The sequence below is a fragment of the Rhinatrema bivittatum genome, chromosome 6 (genome assembly GCF_901001135.1).
Source record: "Rhinatrema bivittatum chromosome 6, aRhiBiv1.1, whole genome shotgun sequence".
NCBI classification, from domain to species: domain Eukaryota; kingdom Metazoa; phylum Chordata; class Amphibia; order Gymnophiona; family Rhinatrematidae; genus Rhinatrema; species Rhinatrema bivittatum.
Genome location: NC_042620.1, coordinates 344489725 through 344511127, shown reverse-complemented (window position 1 = coordinate 344511127; position 21403 = coordinate 344489725). Strand labels below are relative to the sequence as shown.

The 21403-nt window shown below is 43.4% G+C and overlaps 1 protein-coding gene across 2 annotated transcripts in view; it reads left to right on the top strand.

Moving 5' to 3' along the window:
• F9 (coagulation factor IX) overlaps nt 1–17372 on the top strand; it is a 124865-nt gene extending 107493 nt beyond the window's left edge. For both annotated transcript variants that reach the window (XM_029607778.1, XM_029607777.1), the window contains exons 7-8: nt 13052–13169; nt 14557–17372. In XM_029607778.1, coding sequence (XP_029463638.1) covers nt 13052–13169; nt 14557–15107 — 669 coding nt within the window. In that variant the 3' untranslated portion in view covers nt 15108–17372. The remainder of the gene's footprint in view (nt 1–13051; nt 13170–14556) is intronic.
• The last annotated feature ends 4031 nt before the right edge of the window (nt 17373–21403 follow it).

Below are 21403 nucleotides of genomic sequence, written 5' to 3'. Positions count from 1 at the left end.
TGTCCCATGAAATCATGTCTATCTAAATGTTTTGTGATTTTATTCTTTATAACAGTTTCCACGATTTTTCCCAGCACTAAAGTCAGGCTCACCAGTCTATAGTTTCCTGGATCACCCCTGGATCCCTTAAATATAGGGGTTACATTGGCCATCTTCTGATCTTTAGTTATATCAGATTATTTTAATGATAGGTTACAAATATTTACTAAAAGGTCTGAAATTTCATTTTTTAGTCCTTCCAAACACTGGGGAAACACAATATATGGGTAGGTTTATAAACAAGTAGGTATAATGGTTCTCACTCCTTTTTATGTAAACTATTTTTTGTCTTTTTCTTCCTTTTATCACCCTCCATTTTAAACACCTCCTGCCCCAGATGGCAGGCCTATCTGAATCTGAGTTCTGAGATCTCTCACAAGCCAAAGGGCTGGAGGGGAGTCTCCACCAATATTTATCTCAGTGCTATTATTTGGCCATTAGGCACTGCCACAGTCATAGGCACCAGCTCTGTGGTTGCTTGAGCTTAAACGCCTGTAGATAGGGAGCTCAGAGCTCTGTGCTACGGGGCCATTTGGGAGGCTGCTATTTGACCCTCCTGCGGCCAATTTGACCCTTCTGTGGCCTGCTATTTGACCCTCCTGTGGCCAATTATCTGGCTGTGAGATGTCTGACCAAAGAGCAGCAGCAGTGCAGGACAGACAGGTTTCCTGAGGTGCAGTGGAGATGGGGAGGGCTGCTGAGAGAGGGACTAGGAAAGGGAGAGAGGGAGCTATAAGGAGGATGAGAAGGGGATAAAATAACTTCTGGAGCGAGGAGTAGAGGTAATACAGGCTGCAAGAGGAGCAGACTAATTGTAAAAAGGGATGCTAGCTGGGAGAGAGAATACTGCTCTGGGAGAGGAACTGTGGGAGAGAGAGAGGAATAGACAGGCTGTGAGGGTGAAAGGGGCTGGGAGAGTAGCAGAGGAGACATTGCTGTGAGACATGGAAAGTAGTTAAGAGAAGGGGAAAAGGAGATACAAGTTGGGAGAGAAGGCATGGGCTGTAATAAGAGGAGCAGGGAGGGGTGCATGGTTAGGTGAACATAAAAGAGAGGTGAAAACACTGGGAGGGGAGAGGACAGAGAATGGGGGGCATACGTGAGGGGATCAAGGTGGAGGGCTAGAGGGTGAAGAGAAGGATTGAAGTGTGATGAGTGCACCTGAACAGAAAACCAACATGGAGAACGGTATCCGCCCCAGAATTCTCTGCTCTCTTAAGCCTATGTGACCTCAAAGTGACTTGCTGAGAATGACTTGCAGAATTCAGCTGGACAGGCAGTCAAGCTGTCTCCATAAGATGAAGCCTGTTCATAGGGTCATACAAGAAGAAACCAACAGCGGGAGCTCCAGGCACTATTCTCAGGAGTATCTATAAACACAGCCACAGATGTGGTAATTACCCTGACCAGCAAGATTTTAACAGAACAAAGGTCTACCTAAAGAGTAATGGTTAATGGGCCCCACCTGGGAAAACTAATCAGGACAGTTCAGGAGTAGTCACATCATGCAGTTGACATGACAACCTATGTAAATGATTCTTTGGGCAGTCATGCAATGCTAGAATCTTCTGCAATATTGTATGTTATCTATAAAAGAAGGATCACTTCCTGTATACAACGAGATGCTGGTGGACGGTTTGTAAGAGAAAGGGCATCAGCATCTCCCAATACTTATAATGAATAATAAAAAAATTATGCTTTCAATAAAAATCTAGGTGTTCTTGTCTCCCGGGCCATAAGCATCATAGAAAGTGGCAAACAGGGGAGACTAGGAGTAGGTAAGATAATGAACTGTAGAGAGACAGACGGCGGATAGAAATAGATATGCACAGAGGAAATGAGCAGAAGACCGGAATATATGCTTTAAAAGAACAAGGAATGAGAAGGCAGAGAAGAAACAAGAAAAAGACAAGCAGAGGCAGAGGACAGAGTCGAACTACAGACACAACGTTTAGAAAACTGTTTATTCAAAGTTTGGTGAAGATTTCTATGCCAGCAGGACAGATGGTATCTATCTTGTTTTCCAGCCCTGCAATCACCAGGGTAAATAAATATTTTATTGGAAGGATGGGAAGGGACAGAAGGTTGGGGTGTCGTGCAATTTCATAGGCTCAAAATCTCTCTCTTAAAAATTGGCAGCTCCTGAAATTGAGAGGAGCTGCAGTCAGGACTTGAATGGAGGGAAAATGAAGATGAATATCATTCCTCTTGTTCGCAGTGAGGGGATGGGTGAGGTGAACCAAGCCTGCAGAGCAGGGCAGGAATCTGCTGGGGAGCGCAAGGATGGAAAGATGAACCGGGAGGGGAACAGAGGACAGGGCGGTGGGAAATGGGGAGCAGAGCAGGCTAAAGCGATATAGGGAGCGGAGATGGAAGACAGGTATTAACCCCCCTCTCCCCAAATATAAAATTCAAAGTATGCTCATGGTGAAGGAAAATTAAAAGCGCAGAGGGAGTAAACAGGGGAGGAGGTTGGTATAAATGGGCTGGGAGGAATGGCACAGGAGGAAGGAGATTGGTAGGGATGAGTTGGGGTTGAGCAGAATGATGACTGGTATTGAGTCTTGCCAAGTTTTTGTTTTGGCTACATGAGTCTTCCCCATGTCCTCATTGCCTCCTCCTCTCTGGACATATGAGTATAGGTTGGTCAGTCACACTCACAAGCCACTGTATTTTGTTGTGTTTCTTTCTTGTTAGGGTGCTGTAATTTGTGTTTTCACCCTCACCCCCACCATCTTCCAAATTTGGCTCTGAATGCCCCATTAAGCTCCTCCCTCCCTGCCTGCCTGAGGCCCGAGCAGACCACCACTGAAGGGCAGCCAACTGGCTCCCAAGGTACCAGGGTAAGACTTACAAAGAAAGAGTTTCTGTAGTACTGCAATTGATTTAAAACATATATTCTTGTATCCACATCTGGAATGTTTATGAAATGATTCCTGTTTAATTAGTCATGATTTTTAAGACTTTTTTTTAAAGTAAATCTCCAAATTGAGTTTAAAGTTTGGTTAGTACATTTACATTTTCATTATTTAAGAACATCAGCTTTATGAAAATGCTGCCTGACGATGTGCCAGCTTCCTCCAGTGGTGTTAAGGTGTAGGATATGGGAGGACTCTTGGGAGAGCTGCATATGGCGATTAGGGATGTGAATCGTTTTAGGACGATTAAAATTATCGTCCGATAATTTTAATATCGTCTTAAACCGTTATGGAACACAATACAATACAGATTCTAACGATTTATCGTTATAAATCGTTAGAATCGTGAGCCGGCACACTAAAACCCCCTAAAACCCACCCCCGACCCTTTAAATTAAATCCCCCACCCTCCCGAACCCCCCCCCCAAATAACTTAAATAACCTGCGGGTCCAGCGGCGGTCCGGAACGGCAGCGGTCCGGAACGGGCTCCTGCTCTGAATCTTGTCGTCTTCAGCCGGCGCCATTTTCCAAAATGGCGCCAAAAATGGCGGCGGCCATAGACGAAAAAGATTGGACGGCAGGAGGTCCTTCCGGACCCCCGCTGGACTTTTGGCAAGTCTCGTGGGGGTCAGGAGGCCCCCCACAAGCTGGCCAAAAGTTCCTGGAGGTCCAGCGGGGGTCAGGGAGCGATTTCCCGTCGCGAATCGTTTTCGTACGGAAAATGGCGCCGGCAGGAGATCGACTGCAGGAGGTCGTTCAGCGAGGGTTCCGGCGCCTCGCTGAACGACCTCCTGCAGTCGATCTCCTGCCGGCGCCATTTTCCGTACGAAAACGATTCGCGACGGGAAATCGCTCCCTGACCCCCGCTGGACCTCCAGGAACTTTTGGCCAGCTTGTGGGGGGCCTCCTGACCCCCACGAGACTTGCCAAAAGTCCAGCGGGGGTCCGGAAGGACCTCCTGCCGTCCAATCTTTTTCGTCTATGGCCGCCACCATTTTTCGGCGCCATTTTGGAAAATGGCGCCGGCTGAAGACGACAAGATTCAGAGCAGGAGCCCGTTCCGGACCGCTGCCGTTCCGGACCGCCGCTGGACCCGCAGGTTATTTAAGTTATTTGGGGGGGGATTTAATTTAAAGGGTCGGGGGTGGGTTTTAGGGGGTTTTAATGTGCCGGTTTTTCGATTTTTCGATTTTTCGATTTTTAACGATTTTTAACGATTTTTCACGATATTTTACCCCCCCAAACGGCAACAATACGATTCCCTCCCCCTCCCAGCCGAAATCGATCGTTAAGACGATCGAGGACACGATTCACATCCCTAATGGCGATGGTGGGAGGGTGCCTGAAGAGCAGTATAACAGATTCAGTGGCGGACAAAATTCTGGGAGAGAAAAATGCTAGGAGTGTGCATGAGCAAAATGTCATCTGCTTCGTTCCTTTCATTTCTGTGGTTCACTTTTTCTTAAATTTGTAGTGGAGGTGGCTGCCACGGCACTGGCCTGGCCGCCTCTACCACTACCTGGTGCCTGTAACACTGGCAGATAGAGCACTGAGTGAACAGATGTGAGGACGCCCCTCCACCCTTCCATCCCTCAGCAACGAGGAAGACGTCAGCGCCCACAAGGCTGGGCCCTTCCACTGCCCACTCACCGACAGAAGCCCTGCAACTGCGGTGGCGGTGCCGAAGGCGCTTGCGCCATGAAGTGCACAACTTTAATGCACAGACAAAGGAGCATAACAAAGGAGCTTGCCCCTTTGTGTGTCCCTTTGTGCAGACTCAAAGTGTGACCTCAAAGTGAGTACTCAGTCATTCTGGACCTAACAGCGACTATCATGGTTCAGACATGCTTCATTGAGCCTATGCAAGGACAGGGTCTTTATGGAGATCTAATGATGTACTAAGAATGAAGGAAAGAAGTAATGTCTTCCCTACGATAAGTAACAATCCTGCCCCTTTATCTTCCTGTTTAATGTTTACTCTGCTCCTATTAAATGTTCAGTGTCTGTCAAAAAAAATCCCCCTGCTAGAGGACTTAAATCCCACTATTTTTTTGCATAACTAAAACCTGGCTGAAAGACAAAGATTATGTACTCTTAAATCAAATTTCTAATCCTAGCTAAGATATAGTTCATCCTCCTAGACCTAAACAAAAAAGCTTATTAATAATTAGTAAAAAAAAGAACTTAAGCTAGAACCATACAAAGTTGAACTCAAACCTCCCTATGAGGTTGCAATTCTAAAATCTCCTCAGCTAAACATAGGACTGGTCTATTGTCCTCCAGGGATAATACAAAAGATTGCCCTCCACTGATTGAATTATTCACCAAGATATTTCCATCTCCAGATTCTACCTTTTGTAGGCAACTTTAACTTCCATGTAGATAAAACACCAAGAACCATAGCCTGTGAAATATTTGTATAGACAATGGAGCCTTTGGGATGGTTCCAATTTGTGTTAGGAGCAAGGCCTTCTGGCCCTGTTAGGAGCGCGGAGGCACGGTCCCAACTCAAGGGAGGATGTGAGTCCTTAGATCACGGCGCAGCTCAGGAAGAAGCCCCAAGACACACTGCGAGAGGTGAGCAGCTACGAGCACGAGCAAAGCAGGAGCAAGGCTGGAGTGAAGACAAGGCGAGGATTATCCGGAACAGCAACCAGGCAGGCTCAGTTCTCCCCTGGACCTACACGCACCAACGAGACCCAGCAACGCAATGCTGGTCTCGAGAGTAGCCCTCCAGCCACTCGATAGCCCTTCCAGACCCACCGCTTGGGAATGACAAGTGCATGAGGCCTTACAGAGGCTGTCGGCAGGAACACGAAGACTCAGATGAAGACTTGGATACTCATGTTACTTGGAGGATTCAGACAAGGACTCGGGATACTCAGAGGACTCAGACAAGGATTAAGGTTGCTCGGAAGTTTCAGGCAAGGATTCAGGAGTCAGGCGAAAGTACTAGGTGCGAACTGCCTTGCAGCGCACCCTACACAGCCGCCCATGGCTGGTCGCAGACCACGCCGAACGCAAAGCAGACTCCAGGCGAAGAAGTGGAACTTGAGACTGGAACATGACAAAGATTCAGTAGAGGCCTGCACTGGGGCGCGCCCTACACAGCTGCCTGTGGTGGTCGCAGACCATGCTGAAGCGGAGCAGGTTCTGGCAGAGTCTTAGGCATGGACAGAAGCAGGCACAAGGGACTCTGAAGACCGGGACAGGATTCAAGACTCAGGATTCAAGACTTAGGATTCTCAGAAGCAAGGCATTAAAAACAGTCTGGAGGCTTGCGCTGCAGACATGAAGAAGGCCTTGTACCACGAGGCACCCTAGGCAGCCCCCCATGGGCTGGTCACGGACCACGATGGTGGAACGCCAGAAGATGTGGACAGATGAGGGACCTGGGAACTGGACAAAGAGCTGAAGAAGAGACGGACGGAGTCAGGATAGGAGCATTGGACATCAGGAACTTGGAACATGGCACCTCAGAACACGGGACATCAAGGCATCTGGACACAGAACATCTGGACATCAGGAGAACTGGATGTCTGGAACATCAGGAACAGGAGACAGGCGATGAGGGAGCTCCGATGAGGAATGAGACTAGGAACATCAAGGAGAAGAAGTTCAGGAACACGAAGAACAAGGAACGAAGATCCATCAAGGCACAGGAAGACCACGGAAGACATGGATCCGAAGAAGACCACAGACACTGTGAGGACTGGATCTGAAGGCCCTGAGGAACTGAAGTTGAGCCCTTTTATAGGGATGATCCAGGAACAGGCTGATGATATCACTGCTGAGGGCCGCAGGGCTTTTCCTGCCACTGGCTCTTTAAAAAGAATGAAGAGGTGCGGCCATGCGCCTAGAGAGCGGCAGGACCACAGGCAGCATTGGTGGCGTCCGTGCCACAAAGAGGAGCAAGCAGAAGCGGCACTAGGCCGCAAAAGAAGGGCCTGATGATGGTGACTTCCTGCCGCAAGAGGAAAGCAGGCCAGCAGTGGCTCCCTGCCATGGGAGACTCAGCGGCGGCGACGGCTCTGCCCGCCGCGAGGATGGAACATCGGCAGCAGCCTCTGGGCCGCACCGAGGAGAAGCTGTGGTGGCAGCAGCCTCCGAGCCGCACGAGGAAAGCATCGAACATGGCCTGACTAAGTTAAGGTCCGGCCGCAGGAGGATCCTAACAATTTGTTTATAAAGCAACTCATAAAGCAGGACCTACTCTAGACCTAATATTTGCCAATACCAGTAACTGTCCAATCAATACTTCCCACACTATATTGCCTTGGTCTGATCACCAATTAATAAAGTTGGAAATAACCTTCCTCAACCCAGCTCACAAAACTATAGAAAATAACCAAACCTTTGCCTTCAGGAAAAAGATAGACATGGAGATACTTGCAGAAACAATAGGAAATAAGCCACATGAACTAAATCAAGCCAACGCCTCCTATACATTTGATTCTTGGGATAAGATTATCAATGACATAGCTGAAAACCTCAGACCTGTCCAGACAAAAACTATTAACAAAGAAAGGAACACCTCTAAACATAAGATGCCCTGGTACAATGATGATCTAAGACTCACTAAACAGAAAATTAGAGAAAAAATGGAGGAAATGCCTGTCTTCTGAATCTCTAGGAAAAGATCAATCTCTCCTAAGAAAATACTAGGCACTAATCAATAAAACAAACAAACAAAAAAAACATTACTATGCTAAACAAATTCTAAATTGCTCTTTGATGTTGTAGCACTTAATTTAGGACCCATCATCTTCTAGCTCGAGAAACTATAACTTCTCAAAGGCCACCTGCAATGACTATGCCACATCATTTTTAAACAAAATCAATAAGTTGAAAACTCAGTTCCCAATCAGTTCTCCTACAAAAGTACTATCCACATAACCAGGTTCAATCGTACATGTTTGACAGAGTGAGTAATCTTGAAATAGATCAAATCATTGGTAAAAATAATCCTGCTATTCACCCACGTGACCCAATTCCTGCCAGTTCCCTAAAACAAGTATGCGGAGTTATCACTCCGACAATTACATCTGTAATTAATCACTCTCACAGATGGAATCATTCCACAGGGGTTAAAACAAACAATAATAAAGCCATTTCAAAAAAATAAAACTGGTAGAATTGACGATCAGGATAACTATCGTCCAATATCCAACCTGTCATTTCTCTCAAAAGTACTTGAAAAGGTAATGCTATCCTAACATAAATCATCTGGAAAACCAAGATAATCTCTTCCTAAATCAATTTGGATTCAGAAATAATCATTCAACTCCTCTCACTAATGGACTGTTTAATGAGGGTTTGATGCTGATGATTCTTATTTCCTAGTGCTAATTGACCTAACAGTCGCCTTTGACACTGTGGACCACACCCTGCTATGCTAACATTGGGATCACTGGTTGTGTTCTCAGATGGTTCTCCTCCTTTCTATCTAATGGAACATTCCAAGTCAAATTAGGCAACCACATTTCTGATACTTTCCATATTGATACAGGTGTCTCTCAAGGTTCAGCCCTTGAGAACTTGTAAGAGGACCTTGCAAGACTGAGAGACTTGGGCATGCAAATGGAAGATGACATTTAATATGGACGTGCAAAATGACACACATAGGGAAGAGCAACCCAAATTATAGCTACATGATTCAAGGGGGGGTCACAACCAGGAAAATGATCTAGGCATTATCATGGATAATACTTTAAAATCCTGTACTCAGTGTGCAGCAGCAGCCAAGAAAGAAAATTGCTAAAATTATTAGGAAAGGAATGGAGAATAAAACAGAGAATATCATAATTCCTCTGTATCACTCCATGATGCACCTGCACCTTGAATACTGTCTCCAGTTCTGATCACCACATTTCAAAAAAGATATAACGGAATTATAAAAATTACAGAGAATGGCAACCAAAAGGAATTATTTAATTAAGACCATTTCAATGGTCTTCCAGATTTCAATAAACCTCTCAAAGCAATGTACATCTCAACAAAAGCAATAGACATCGAATTAAATGAGACAATTGAAACAAAACATTGAGAACATGGGAACAAACAAATTGCAGCCACGTGGTGGCTAGAGGACTGAGACCTTTAATACATGGACTACCAAATTGATGTTTAGTATTGTGGCAGGATGATGGCCACCAGAATCAGAAGCCTTATAATATTCCAATATTTAGAATAAGTTTTGCTATCACAAGTCAGATCTCCCAAAAGGGAGGGTAGGGAGGTACAGAGCAGAACAAATCATAGGTGGCTGTAGGTCCTTTGCAGAAATGAAATGGCCAGTACGGTGTGAACAAATGAGACAGAGTTTCTTCCCAGTTAAGGATCCTAGTTAAATAGAGGTAGGTTTGTTTTTTTTTTGAATGGACTAACTGAAGATCTGGTTAAACAACCATGCCTTAATCTTTTTACGAAAAGTAAGGTAGCTTGATTCCAGACGAATTTGCCATGGGACCTCATTCCAGAGTTTGGCAGCATAGTAGCTAAAGGCTCTCTGCCTTGTGCAGGACAATTTTGCAGAAGATAAGGGGGGGGGGGGGGGCAAGCTAGAAGAGCCAATTTTGAGTCACGGAGCTCTCCAGAAGGAGAGTAAGGTATCAGCAGCTGTGAGAGGTACTCTGGGGCCTGTTTATTCGCACATTTGAAGGTGAGAGTGGATCTTGAATTTTATTCTGGCTTCTTTTGAAAGCCAGTGAAGTTTACAGTATATAGGATGGGCGTTATATGATCTGAAGCTTTGGCATCCACCAAGAGTCTTGCTGTCATGCTTTCCATGAGTTGTAGCTGCTTCAGGATATTCTTGGAGATACCAACCAGCAGGGAGTTGCAATAATCTAATTGACTGGTGACTACGGCATTGATGATTGAGGGCAAGCTATGCTGACTGAGGAAGCTGTGGAGCTGTCTGGTCTCACTACTTTGCTGATGTGGGAAGTCATTGATAGCATAGGGTTGAGCTAGACTCCCAAACTTCGGACTAAAGCTTGTGGCTGCAGGGGGAAACTTGATAGGGACTGTAGAGGATGCAGAGAGTGATCCATTGGCTCAGCCAGAGGAGTTCAGATTTGGAGGAGTTCAGTTTAAATTTATGTCTGCTGAGACATTGGGCTATTTTATTTTATTTATTTGTTGAGTTTTATATACCGTCGTTCGGTAAAGCCATCACAACGGTTTTACAAGCATCAAACATTAAAGCTAAATTTAACATTAGCTAATCAATAAAATAATGGGAGGGTTCAAGGGAGGGGAGAAGGAAGCTTCATAATAAAGCTATCATAATGGATTACAAACATGTGAAGGGTACAAGCATATTAAGGTGGGAGTTAACAGCAATTCAGCTGTTGAGATTGGTATTTGAGGAAGTTTGGTTGGTTCTGGTGTTAAGGAATGGAATGATTCCCCTATGAAGAAAGTTGATAAGAGGTTAGAGCTTTTAGCTTGGAGAACATACAACTGAGGGAGTTATGACAGAGATCTATAAAATAATGAGTGGAGCAGGTAAATTCAAATTGGTTGTTTAAATTTTCAAAAAGTACAAAGACTAGAGGACATTCAATGAAATTACTAGATGATATATTTAAGACAATTAAGAAAAAACACTTTATACCCAACGCAAAATTAACTGGAATTAGACCCCAGAGGATGTGGTAAAAGCTATTGGCATAGCTGGGTTTAAAAAATATTTGGACAAGTTCCTGGAAGAAAAGTCTATAAACCACTATTACAATGAACTTGGGGAAATCCACTGGCTATCCCTGGGGTAAGCAGCATAGAATCTATTGAATTTAGGAATCCTGCCAGGTACTTGTGACCTGAATTGGCCACTTTTGGAAATAGGATGCTGGACTTGATGGACCTGTGAGCTGACTCAGCATGGCAAACCTTATTTTATATAGATTTGCATACATGAGACTCCCAATGTATGCAAATCTATCTCATGCATATTCATTACAGATATCTTGAAAAACAGTTTGGTTAGGTATGCCTCCAAGGGAAAGGTGGGAAACATTGCTTTAGGTTTTGACCACCTTTTCCTCTTCTCCTTTGTTCAGATCTCATTTTTATTTTTCCCTTCCTCCCCTATTCTTTTTTTCATATCCCCTTTTCTGCCCTCCAATAACTCTCCACAAATCGTCTTTTACCACTGGGGTGAATTTTCAAAAGATTTATCTGGCTAACTTCAGAAGTTAGCCGGATAAGTCTAGCCAGGTAAAAATTATCCTTTCTGACTGTCTGAATTTGTGAGTTTTAAATCATAATGCACACACATTTAGCTAGTCAACAAAGTTTCAGGACCAGAGATGTTCTCAAGGCAGATTTTTGTTTTAGCCCAGTCAGGATTTATTTTTATTGTTAACTGTCTAAATTTATGTATTTATTTATTTAAACATTTTTATAGACCGACATTCGTTGGGAACATCACATCGGTTTACATGTAACATAAATGCAGCAAACAGGCTTTACAGAGAACTGAAAACTGGATTTTAAGTAACTTAGAACTAGGAATTTGGAAATATATAGCCATGTATGGCGACAATATATTTAACGTCAAAAGGATGTGTTGGTAAGGTATTTGCAGACAGATAGAAGAAGTAATAACCTGATTATAGTCAGAAAGATATGGGAACAATATATTAACATACTAGAAAGAATTGGAATAGGCGGGTACGGGGATGTACGCAGGTCTGCAAGGGTGTGGGTGCAGTAGGAGGCTAACAAGGAATAGTGATGGTCAGGAAAGAGGGGGGGGGGGGAAATGAGAGTGGGATGATTGCTGGAGGAGGTTGGATCAGGTGGTTCAGGTATAAGCCTGCTTGAATAGCCAGGTCTGTAGGTACTGTTTAAATTTCTTTGGGCAAGGTTCTTGGCGGAGATCAGTAGGCATGGTGTTCTATAGAGCAGGGTCTGCTATGGATAGTGCACACTCTTTAGTGGACATAAGTTTTGTAAGTTTAGGTGATGGGGTGTGTAGTGTTGCCAAGTATTGGTTTCTGGTGGGTCTTGCAGGGGTGCGAAATAGTAGATGCTCATTGAACCAATGCATGCTTTCATTGTGTAGGGATTTGTGGATGATGGTGAGGGTCTTGTATATGATTCAGGATGTGATTGGCAACCAGTGAAGTTCTTTGAGGACGGGGTAATATAATTTCTGTGGGCGTTGGTGAGAATACGGGCGGCAGCATTTTAGAGCATTTGGAGGGTTTGGGTGGTATTTTTGGGAAGGCCTAGAAGGATGGCATTACAGTAATCAATTTTCGACAGTATAGTGGATTGGAATACTGTACGAAAGTCATTGAGATGTAGCAGAGGTTTCAAATTTTTTTTTAGAGTGTGTAGTTTGAAGAAGCAGTCTTTTAAGGTGGAGTTAATGAATTTTTTAAAGTTTTAATTGGACTGCATAACTGCAGTTGCATAGATGGCTGTCCTAGATCTAGAATACATTTTGTCTGACTAGATTTAGGAGGATTTTCATTTGCAAATGTGGCCAATTAGATGCCTTAAAATCCACATAAAGATAATAAGGTAAAAATATACCCGGTTATCTTACCAGCTTAGGGGGATTTTGAAAAACTGACCCAGTGGTCAGCAATCAACATGCATGGCTAGGCTTTTATACTAGCCCAGAGAAACTGTCTTCCCAAGTTACATAACCACAGTAGCTTGGGTAATTTATCATGGTTATGATGTCACCACAGCCACGATAGGCACCAAATTAGGTTGATTTACCACACATGATAAATTTGCAAGGTCACCTGCAGTAATCTTACAAATATTCCACAGTTTAGTATACCTGCCTCTTTGTCTGCTTTTGGTGAAAGGGAATTTTCAACTTTCTTACACTACAGGCTCTTTCTGTGCAGTTCCAAGCCATGGTTACTATATGAGATGTGAATTCATTTTTATTTTGTTTTCATTTTTAATGCACACAAATAAAAACAAAACAACAAAAAAATAGCAAAACTGAAATGAAAACAATGAATATTTTCTGGCTACACAGTTATAATACTATTATTTCCTGCTTATGTTTGATTTAACAATAATAAAAAGATATAACTAAACATGTTTTAATTTGCTTTAGGCTTATTTGGTGAACAAGAATGGAGCTGGTTTCTGTGGTGGATCCATCATCAGTGAAACCTGGATAGTAACTGCTGCACATTGTCTGCTAACCAGCAATGAGTTTATGGTAGTGGTAGGTGAGTAAGACACTAGCATTATTTTACAACATCTCCAATTAAATAAGAAAGGGGATGAAAAAGCCATCTTTGCCAATTACTGGATGCTTTTCATTTGTTTATTACTTTTTGGTACAAAAAAACTGGCAGTGAGCAAAGTTCATGAGCTGAGTAGCAGGGTTAAGTTTATGAACATCTGAGGTTATGGTGCTGTTTGGAACAGCTTCTTACCGCACTGATTAGATTACTCACCTCTTTTTAAATCATGTCTACACTCTGACAGGCTGAGCAGGGTGCTGGTGACTTAATACAAAAAATGGCACCCTAGGGAATAAAATGCACAGCCTGTGAAGCATAGGTTCTTATCAAGGAATAGAGAGGACACATTAGAACAGCCCAGTCCTCTGAATTCAGGCCACTGGCAGCTTTGTCAGTTTTAACAGGGTTGAAATTTCATATTGGGCTTTGAAAATATATACAAAGTAAAGCAGCTAATTAAAAACTTACAGCAGATCCTTCGGTAGGAGGGAAACTAGCAGCATGTACCTGGGGATGAAAACTTTTAAATAGCCACGCGGGCATACATGTACATGCACATGCCGGCTCGTGCTAATGGACACAACCATTTTATAACATATGCGTGTATGATATAAAATCGGCTATACATGCATACATGTGCAAAAATTTTATAAACATGTGTGCATGTGCATGCAAATGCCGGCTCTACCGTGAAAGCGGGGGGATTTTATTAGATACGCGCGCCAATGCAGTTACCAGCTTCCCCAGTCTGTTCCCAGTTCGTCCAAGTAAACGACAAGACTTCCTAGTTAATATGCCTCTCTTTTACTCCCAACCTTTAAAACCCTAACTAACCTCATTTTTTTTGTTTCAATACTTACGCGCCATCCATAGCAGAAGTAAAGTTACGCGGTAGGGGACCCCGGCCCGCGCTTGTGCGCAGAAATACTTACGATCACTTTTCAAGTTAACTTCCCGAAACGCCCATGCCCCACCCCTTTTTGATGTGTGTGCATGCTGGGAGAAATGCACGCACTCAGGCGCTTTTTTAAAATCCACACGGTGTGCGCCCGCCCAAGAGATGCACATATCTCCCAGCCCTAGCTCGCATGGGGCTTTTAAAAGTCACCTGAAATAGTCCTCTCTCTTTCCTGGCTGTTGCCTTATACTCATGAGATCTCTCCACTCCTTCTCCATCAGCACTGGATCTCCTGTGACAGACACAGCTCCTGTGTCTGCAGGTCTGACTTAGCAGAATTTTATCCTCTCAGGTCATGTGTAAGGTCTGCTTGCAACCAAAAGAGTACCTTCAGCTTTTAACTTCTCTTTGACTGATTGCTGGTCATGCTACCGAGCTATTCTTTTGTAAGGGCAATGTAATTTCCAACAGGTGAACATCACACAGAGAGGAATGAAGGGACAGAACAGCACTTGGAAGTGGCAAAAATTGTCATGCATCCCAGTTACAACGCCACCAAGAAAAGGTACAACAACGACATCGCACTGCTACAGTTAAAGACGGCCATGAAGTTCAACAGCTACGTAACCCCCATTTGTATCGCTGACAAGGAATTCACAGAAACTCTCCTCAGAGAAAAGAAGAACAGTGTTGTGAGTGGCTGGGGCGACGTTAAGTACCTCGGAAGGCCATCCACAGTTCTCCAGAAACTGGAGGTGCCGTACGTTGAAAGGGCGGCCTGCAAAAACTCCAGCCGCTACTCTGTGTTTGTGAATATGTTTTGTGCCGGTTACGCGACCGAGTCGAAAGATGCGTGTCAGGGAGACAGTGGAGGCCCCCACACCACAGAGTTTAAGAACACCTGGTTTCTCACTGGGATAACCAGCTGGGGCGAGCAGTGCGCCGCAAAAGATAAATATGGGATTTATACCAGAGTTTCAAAGTTTGCTGATTGGCTAAAAAGTAATGCGCAGCTCACGTAAATTTTCATTTCCACGCCAGCCTTCCAATGTGTCATTAAGGATGAAACAGAATCCAGCTTTACATTAATTTTAATCTTGTGTACTCGTGTAAAAATGTTTTGAAAATGACCCTCAAAATACCACCATTCAGGATCCTACATGCATGCAGTACAAAAAAGGAAAATATCACCTGTTTCTTTAAGAATTGTGTTGCTAACACTCAAAGCAAGTTAAAGATTGCTGCACATTTCATTATCATTTTTTTTTTTTTTGTGGTGGCTGTAGTGGAGAGGGGGATTAAAGGGAAATAGCACAGACATTATCCTCTTTCTCCTTTGTGCTTTCAATTAAAACTTGGAAGCGGCCCCTTCTGGGTTTTGCCATCCTGAGCGTTCGTACGCAAGTACCCAAGGCTTTCCCCCCCACCTCCCTCCTCCCATCTTGCCCAGGCATCGCAGGAACAATCCTCAGACCAGGGGGCCTCCCTCCAACGCCTGGCACGTGCGCGCCCGGAATCTGGCCATTATGGTCGCCATCGTGCTATTGGCTGGGTCACAATAGCAATTCTAACCCTGGCAGCCTGAGGAGCATAAGGCGGGTTCAGGTATCAAATCCTGGTCTCCTGCATGTTTCCTTATTCTAAAACTAATTCCAAACATTAGAGAAGAAATGCCACAAAGATTAAATGTAAATGAGTAGCATGCACCAAGAAAATATTCTGTGAGTTCTCCAATACAACACCAGTCAGGCAGAGAGCAGATCTCAGACTTGCATGATCAATCACATCGCACATGGTATTGATTTCTGATACAGTTTATTCAGATCTTTGACAATTATTTAAAAAATTACTTATTCTCACTTATATTCTGGAATTTTTATAGGCTAAAATCCATTTTAGATTATTTAATTATATTATTTTTGTCAAACCTTCTTCTGCCCTTTTTAAGAACCTTCAGCCTCTTTTACGAGACATTGCCGGGGGATGTGGCCTCTAGCTTCAAATATTTGTCAGCCTAGTAAAGGCAGCACCTCTACCCTACTAACTTTGATGGTTTTCTTTCAACACACTCTAATTGTGACTAGAAAACACTACTGTAGTTTTAGATAGATAAAGAAATGGAGAATCAATTTTAATTGTGTACGCTAGAAAATCTCTTTATTTATAAATGAATTTGGAGGACCTTTAAACAAATTTCTTTCCTGTTCATCTGATGGACTCATCGGCTGCCGGCTGGTAGCTGCTGCTCAGGTGCCTCGTTGGTGCCTGGCACCGAGGGCGCATTCATTCGGAAGCAGGAAAAACACAGCGAGCGGGCCCGGTTTTGTTACGTGTTCCCTTTCAAAATGAAATCTGCTGGGTTTGTCATTTCATTTCAAAAAATGAGAAGCCTTGCTCCCGGGCCCAAGTCTCTGCTGCAAACCAGAAATGTAAAAAAGTTAAGGGCCTCCCCCCCCGAGCCCTCTGCTGTGCTCCCCCAGATGCCTCCTACCCCTTTCGTGGGGTCCTCGAGCTCCCCATCCTCTCCTACCTCACCGGGTTCTGATGTGCAGATCGCCCTGGCTGGCCCCCAAGCCTGCTGCCTTTATTTTGTTGTAAGGTCTTAACAGCTGTACTGCAGTCAGGACCCTGCTCAGATCAGAAAATAGCATGGCCAGAGGGACTGGGAATCTCTCCCGCCTCGTTTGGATTTTGGCATCGGAGTGGTGAGGTATAGGGGAAATGCCCAGAAGGATCCATTTGTAAATTTTGGTGGCTCTGAGCTTTATTTCACTGGATGGAAGGGAGGGGGGAACCTAGCTTCTTAGTTTCTTTTCGGTTTCTCGATGGGAGGGTTTTTTTCTCCATATTTTCCTGTTCCTTTTGACCTGTTAAATAAAATGAACAAACATAAACAAAGAAAACCAAAAAAAAACCCTCAAAAAAAAAAAAGAAAGAAAAATGAACCAACATGAAATATTGTTCAGTCCTCACCCCTAGAGGTCAGATACATGACAATGAAGGTAAAAGACCTCGATGATGCAAAGATTGAATTTTCAAAGAGACTCTGCATGTGAAAATAGCATGTAAGTAGCTCGTATGCACAGATAAGCAATGTTATAAACCTGGAGAGTAAGCATGCTTTTGCAGTATGGTGTGGACATTTTATTGGGGGCGAAAAGGAGCAGTCTAGTGGCATTCCGGGACAGGATTCGTACGTAGGCGCACAAATGACTAATTTTGTAAGAAGCATACATGCGTACAATACCGAACTAGTTAAACAATAAATTTGCGCAATTGAAACCGGACTTGTCTTTTGTGTGCAGTTTTTATGGGGGGGGGGGGAGGTCTGGGTGAACTGATGGTCATTCAGGGTGAAGTGCTGGAGGGACGACGTAAACCAGAGAAGGGCTGGGTGAACTGACGGAGGTATCTGCAAACCAGCGAGTCCGAGTATAGGTGCAAGCAAGTATTTTCAAACAGTAAGATGGCAACTTTCAAACCGGTGCACGCATGCGCACACACTTGCGTACATACATCAGCCCGTGCCCAGGGATGTGGCTCTTTCATAACATGCGCACGTAGATGCATGCCTGGCCATGCTTACATTTGCATCGAATTATGTGGGCATGCAAATCCCGCTTCTACAGCACAAGTCAGGGGATTTTAAAAGGAGTGCATACCAAACCCATTCCCAGTTTTATGAGTTCATCCCCAGTTCACCCAGTTAAGATATGAGTCCTCCAAACCTCCCTGGATTAATAGCCTTCACTCCCAGTTAGCCCAAACCCTTAAAATCCCACAGATCTGCCTAGTTTTCCATAGCAGAAGTGAACTTATGCGGCAGGGGGTCTCGGCATGTTCTGGGGTGCTACTGCTTAAGTATTTGCACCCACATCTCTGGTTCATGCCCTGAAAAGCTCATTCCCTGCCCAGGCCATGCCATTCCCCATCTCTTTGTGAAAACTTTGGTGTTGTGCGTGCTGCAGGAGATATCCGCATATCCAAGCGGCTTTTAAAATCCACTTGACTTATTCGCACATCCCCTAATTAATGCATTTGCCAGACTTTTAAAATGCACCCTTTGTAAAATACCTGCCTCTGCATTTAAATTATTAAGCAGACATATGTGTTTGCACTCCTAAAGCGAACACAGGTGTATTTATAAAACTGGTGGAGAAAGTAAGCATTTTCAGGCATTAGAAACAAACATGTATACAACATACACGCATGCTTTTGGGTCAGAAATACATGGCATTTTATAAACTGTGCAGCATCCACCATACAGTTTATAAAATAATTCCATAAATCTCTGCGCATCCACTTATGCTTGCAAATTGTGTACCGCCAACAGGTTTGAAAGTTGACCTCCGTATGTACACATGATATCTGAGATCTCTGCTTTGGAAATTTAAAATGAATCTAGCATTTCATTGCCAATAGGCAAATCCAATATTTAAGACAAATTCAATATACGGTCCCTGGAAAATTATATGTAAGTAATACTGGCAATTAGGGAGGGCAGGTCCTGGCTTTGTGTGTTCTGATAGGAGCTGAGCTTTAACTTTGTAGAACATTAACAAAAGGTATTGTTTGACGTTGAAGCTCAATTTTACTCTTACAAGTCACTGAGATTTGTTAGTAACAAAATCTGTAAAAAGTTTTTTTTTCATTTAAACCAGTGTTTTAGAATGTCGAACATTGTTTATGCCTGAGATAGATAATGTAACATAGTAAATGACACAGCAACCAAACCACTGTATTTATTTATTTAAAAACTTTTCTATACCGACGTTAAGTTAAATAACCATCACAACGGTTTACAGAAGGGCACGATAAAGTGAAATATGGGTGGTATCGATTACAAATTAATCATGTGCCATCATAGTACGGTAACAATTTAAAATAATAAACTAAGTGTGTAAGTTAATCCTGATTGTTAGGAACAAATTAGGCGGTTTGATTTTAACATTAATATGCTTTTGTAGGTTACTAATAACAACTTCTAGCTTGGTGCATTCTTATCTATCAACCATTTTTCTCCTTCTCTTTATCTTTATAAAATGCTTGTTTAAAAAGCCAGGTTTTCAGATTAGTTTTGAATAATTTCAGATTTGTCTGTAGTCTTAATTCGAGTGGCATGGTGTTCCATAGTACGGGACCAGCCAGTGACAGTGCTCTTTCCCTTACTTGCGTGAGATGTGCTGATTTGAGAGGGGACAGTTAGTAGAGCTTTATTTGCAGATCTCAAAGTAAATGGCGGCAGATAAAGACCAATTGATTTTCTACCACATTGGGTAACTGAGTATATACATTTCCACACTCAAACCAACATCGTTTCTGTCCATGTCTTTTAACTGACCTCTCAGCATTATTCCTACTACTTTTATTTTTTTATTTAGATTTATATTCCGCTTTTCGCACTTTTTTTCAGCACTTCAAAGTGGATTACATTCAGGTACTGTAGGTATTTCCCTATCCCCAGAGGGCTTACAATCTAAGGCCTGGATTTTCTAATATCGCACAGGTTTGTGAATCCTGCGGTAACGGGGGGCAGGCCTGCGAAAGCTGGCAGCGATCGCACCACTGCGGTATTATCGCTGCCGGCTTTCACACCCAATAGCGCCACCGTGAAAGGTGGCGCTATTGGGCACGCTACTGGCGGCGATAACGGGTCTTATCTTATTGCCACCAGCGAAGTTACCGCTGCATCCGCCCCGATTCCTCTTCCGGTCCCGACTCCGCCCCAATCAAGCTATCGCGTGCGAAAAGTCCCTTTTCGTGTGTGATACCAATAGAAAATGACCCCCTAAGTTTGTACCTGAGGCAATGGAGGGTAAAGTGATTTGCCCAAGGTCACAAGGTGCAACAGTGGGACTTGAACCCACTGTTCTAAATCTCTGCTGCCTCTAAATCTGCCCCAAACATGTTTAAATTCCACTATAGTGCTGGCCTATACCAATTCTGCTGGTAGGCTAATCCAGGTATTGTCATCGTTCTCTTTGGTTCTTACAAGACCCATACTTAATTTAACTCTCTGGTCCCCTCCCATGTCTTACCATCAGGTTTTGTAAATCTGGTTGGACCAGTATCATTCTGGATTCAGAAAAGACCATGGAATGGAAACAATCCTAGTTGTCCTGCTAGATGATCTTCTGAGAAATTAGAAAAGAAGGCAGGCAGCAGTATGAGGCTAATGGATTTTTCTGTAGCAACACTGTGGATCATAAGATCTTACTATCTCGATTAACTGAAGCCGGTTTAAGTGGAAAGGTCCTAATTTAGTTCTGTTACTTTCTGTCAGACAGGCAACAAACTGTACACTTTGCTGACAAGTCAGCACCAAGGCTCCATACTGTCACCAGTACTATTCAACATTTACCTCAAACCGCTGGCATAGCTGATCCACAGTTTTAACATTAAAGTTTACATCTATGCAGATGATGTCTAGCTCATACTACCAATGATCCCAATCCCAACAACAGCTATAAATAAACTAAGCACATACGGTAACTAACTGCTATCCAAGAATGGTAAAAAAAACAACAACCAACAATCCCACCTGAGCCACAACAAAACAGATATTCATTGGGTACAAAACAAACAGACAAATTCCAGACCTGAAAACGCCTTTTGGAACCTATGAGCTCTCTTTAAAATCCAAGGTCAAAAGTCTTAGCGTCTTACTAGACTCAGAACTCACCATGCCTCTACGACCTAGAGTACCTGAATGAAACTCACCTTGAGCTACAATGAAAAGGCATGAGCTAAATACATTAAATTAAATAAATAAAAATAAAAATACTGGCACTAGGGATGTGCATTCATTTTTTTAGTTCATTTGCTTCATTCATTTTGGCCCATATGTGTGCATCTCGTGATTGGAATGTACGTGCACAAAACTGCTGGTATGCGTGCATGTGAGCACCTACCTGAATGTGCTCATACAATCAGTTTTGTGTGTGTTCCTTCAGATCATGAAATGCACGCACATGGCCGAAATGAATGGCCCAAACAAATGCATATCCCTACCTGGCACAGTAATAATTTGACACTTTCAACTATGAAATTTGAGAAACCTGCGCCCTCTCATAGAGAAAACAAACCTACTCACAGTTGTTCATGCCACAGTAACCACACAGCTGGACTACTGTAATGCACCGGACAAGTATGTAACAGATAAGGCCTTCCACAAACTTCAGATAATACAAAACTCTGCTACATGATTGATAGGATGCAAAAAGCATGACTATATCACACCTATCCTGCAAAAACTACACTAGTTACCAATACTGTACAAAACGAACTTCAAAATACTAATGGCTGAATTTTAAAAGAA